The 3,052-nt window shown below is 36.4% G+C and overlaps 1 protein-coding gene across 1 annotated transcript; it reads left to right on the top strand.

The window, feature by feature from the left end:
- Nucleotides 1-992: 992 nt before the first annotated feature.
- LOC123698181 lies at nucleotides 993-1,961 on the top strand. Its single transcript, XM_045644774.1, has one exon. It carries the CDS (start codon nucleotides 993-995, stop codon nucleotides 1,959-1,961), a length of 969 nt encoding a protein of 322 aa, XP_045500730.1.
- Nucleotides 1,962-3,052: the final 1,091 nt, after the last annotated feature.

Genomic DNA, 3,052 nt, shown 5'->3' with positions numbered 1-3,052 from the left:
TTAATTGTAAACTATATTTAATTCTAATATAATTTATACTTATCGTCGGCACACGCTTGGCCGGCGTGGGAGTAACCAAACCCAATCTCACGATCACAACTCGTGTATAGGACAAAAAAAACAAGTCGTTTTCAAGGACACACGTACTATATACTTATATATAATCATGGTGTATGTTTTTTTGTCCATTTATTTGAAGGTTTGTTAGGGCTTAATTAAATACGTTTTATAACGGACTTAAAGGTTGTTTTGTCAACGTTTTATGAGCTTCACAATTATGTTTTGCCTCTTGGTACAGTGGTTCAATCTTTGAACTGTGAAGTTATAGGTTCGATCCCGATCGATCGATTCTTTCTAGAGGTTCGATCCTCGATGGAGACTGACGTCTCTAAAAGTCTCTGCTTGACTGTATTATAGAAGACTGACAATCAACTTTCCGTAAAAAAGATAATTGATGATTAAAACAGTGGCTTAGGCGTGATTGAGTAACAGACAGACAGACAGAGTTACTTTCGCATTTATAATATTAGTATGGATGAATAATGAAACAAAATAAAGAAAAAAATTCGTAAACGACGTTTGTGGCGGTTGAAGTGACAGTCGTTCTAATATTTCTTTAATTTTATAAAAATATATAGAAGTCTTTTTTAACAGTAACAAACGTTATAAAACAATCATAAGTATAAGTGTTATAGTTAAAAGTGTTCGTTTCGTGTTATGATCAGTGACAAAAGCAAAAACTTAAAACAAGGTGACCAGCTGTTGAACAGCTGAGTTTGACGTTTACGTTGCTTATTATTTCGTTTGAACCTGTTCAGCACTACTTTTAACTACTGGTACGAATACTCTGAGTATCAATAAACTGAGTTTATTTCTATATTGAAGCCAACAATAGTATATTTTCAAAAAATTGCATTGTGAAATTCCCTTGAAAATAACCGCCATCTATCTAAAAATAGCGATAACTTTCATCGAAACATATTTCAAGTAATATGGCGAAAAAATGTACTGCTTGTGGCAAATTTTGCGCGACAATAGATGGCGCAAAATGTAATAAGTGCAGTGCAATTTATCACAAACAATGCATGAATATTAGTCCCGGTTCTCGAAATATATCCAAATGGATGTGTAAGGAATGTATGAACAAACATGACCTACCTGTTATCACCGACCTATCCCTTCCCGTTGGCGACGAGGCGAAAAATAAACAAAATTCACCAGAACAATTTCAATCACCGTCACTCGTAGATGAGATCAAACTCCTGCGATCCGAATTATCTGGTCTTCGGCTGGATATGACGAGTTTTACAGCTGCTATCCATGAATTTAATAAGAGGTTGGGGGATGTCGAAGCTAGGCTGTTGAGATTGGAAAGTCAGGATATGCAGGCTTCCAGTGAGCATACTTCGGCTGCCAGCAGCGATGCCATTGCGAAACTTGAGGCCCGCTTGAATCAGTCTGAGCAGGAAAACCTACTCAACGATGTGGAAGTAACAGGTGTAGTTGAGTCCAGTAATGAAAACCCTATACATGTAGTGATTACGCTGGCACAAAAAATAGGGGTCGAGTTGAGTGAACATGATATAGTATCTGCTAAACGCGTTGGTCTACGTCGTCATCAAAACACTATCCAGAGTTCTAACGTCACTTCAAAACCACGCGCGATTGTCGTTCGCTTATCTAGACGGCATCTGCGAGACGAGCTTCTACGCGCGGCGCGCGTGCGACGCGGCGCGGACACGGCCGGTACTGGGATAGGCACAACAACAAACCGGTTTTATATAAATGAACATCTAACTCGTACGAATCGCAATCTGTTCTATTTAGCACGACAAAAGGGACATGATTGGCGTTTTATATGGACTAGGGGTGGTCGAATATATGCTAGAAAAGACTCTAATTCAAGAATTTGTTATATACAATCAATAGGGGATATAGATAGTGTTTTTGGTAAAGATTAATTTGTTGCTAACTATAATAATAAGTTGTTTAGAACTAGCCTGTAATCAATATCATGAACTTATTCACTCATTAATTACTATTGTCATCATCATTTTTTATAACTTCAACAATCATTTCATAATAGTTGTGTGCTGTCTACTATTGTATGTTAATATGTATGGATTCTTATTTTTTGTAGGCAAAAAAATGACAATCTATGGTATTAAATATTTAAGACACGGTTATTGTTGTAGATATTACGTGGAAGTAGTAGTTATTTCTTTTTTATTCTTTATTATGCTATTTTGTCACGTATTGGGCGGTAGACGAATTCAAAATATTTACAAATTTTATTGCTGTGTAAATGTATTAAAATGTATTTTATTCATATTATTATCTATATTCTATACTACATGTAATTATATTATATTATATTACATATTTCAAGCTTATCATGTCGTTCCACTGAACATATTAATTCTAATATTATTTCTTTTTAAAGCATCGTATTCAAATTATCTCTTTAAACTACTCCTACCTATATATTATTTGTATTTTGTGCTATTGTATTGTAAATGATGTTTGGTCTTAAAAATAAACTTAAAATTGGTTTGCTAAATCCTGGATCCCTTGGTACTCGGCATGATGAGTTTCTAGTCGCGATGGACCGACACGGTGTGGACCTGCTGGCCATTAACGAGACTTGGCTCCGGGAAGGAGAAAGCGGTCGTGCACCTCGTGTCCCCGGGTATTGTCTCCGGCATGTACCACGCCCTCCGAGTGTTCGTTCCCGTGGTGGAGGTGTAGGATATTATATTAGGAATGGCATTAATGCACGTACATTGTCTCACCCTAGTAATTATGAGGTTGAGCAGATGTGGATTAAGGTAGTGGTGCGTCGTGTAACTATTGTCATCGGCACGCGCGGCATATCGACCGCCATGGATGTCGATAGATCTATTTTTGGCAGCTTTAATGGAATCTGTGGGTTCATTCATATGGAGTGATAATATTATTCTTGTCGGAGATTTCAATGTAAATTTTTTAGATGTAAATCACATTAATTACCAAAAATTAAATGATTTCTTAATTGCTACCAACTTAAAGCAGA

The sequence above is a fragment of the Colias croceus genome, chromosome 15 (assembly GCF_905220415.1).
Source record: "Colias croceus chromosome 15, ilColCroc2.1".
Taxonomy (NCBI): Eukaryota; Metazoa; Arthropoda; class Insecta; order Lepidoptera; family Pieridae; genus Colias; species Colias croceus.
This window is presented reverse-complemented; position numbering and strand designations above follow the sequence as displayed.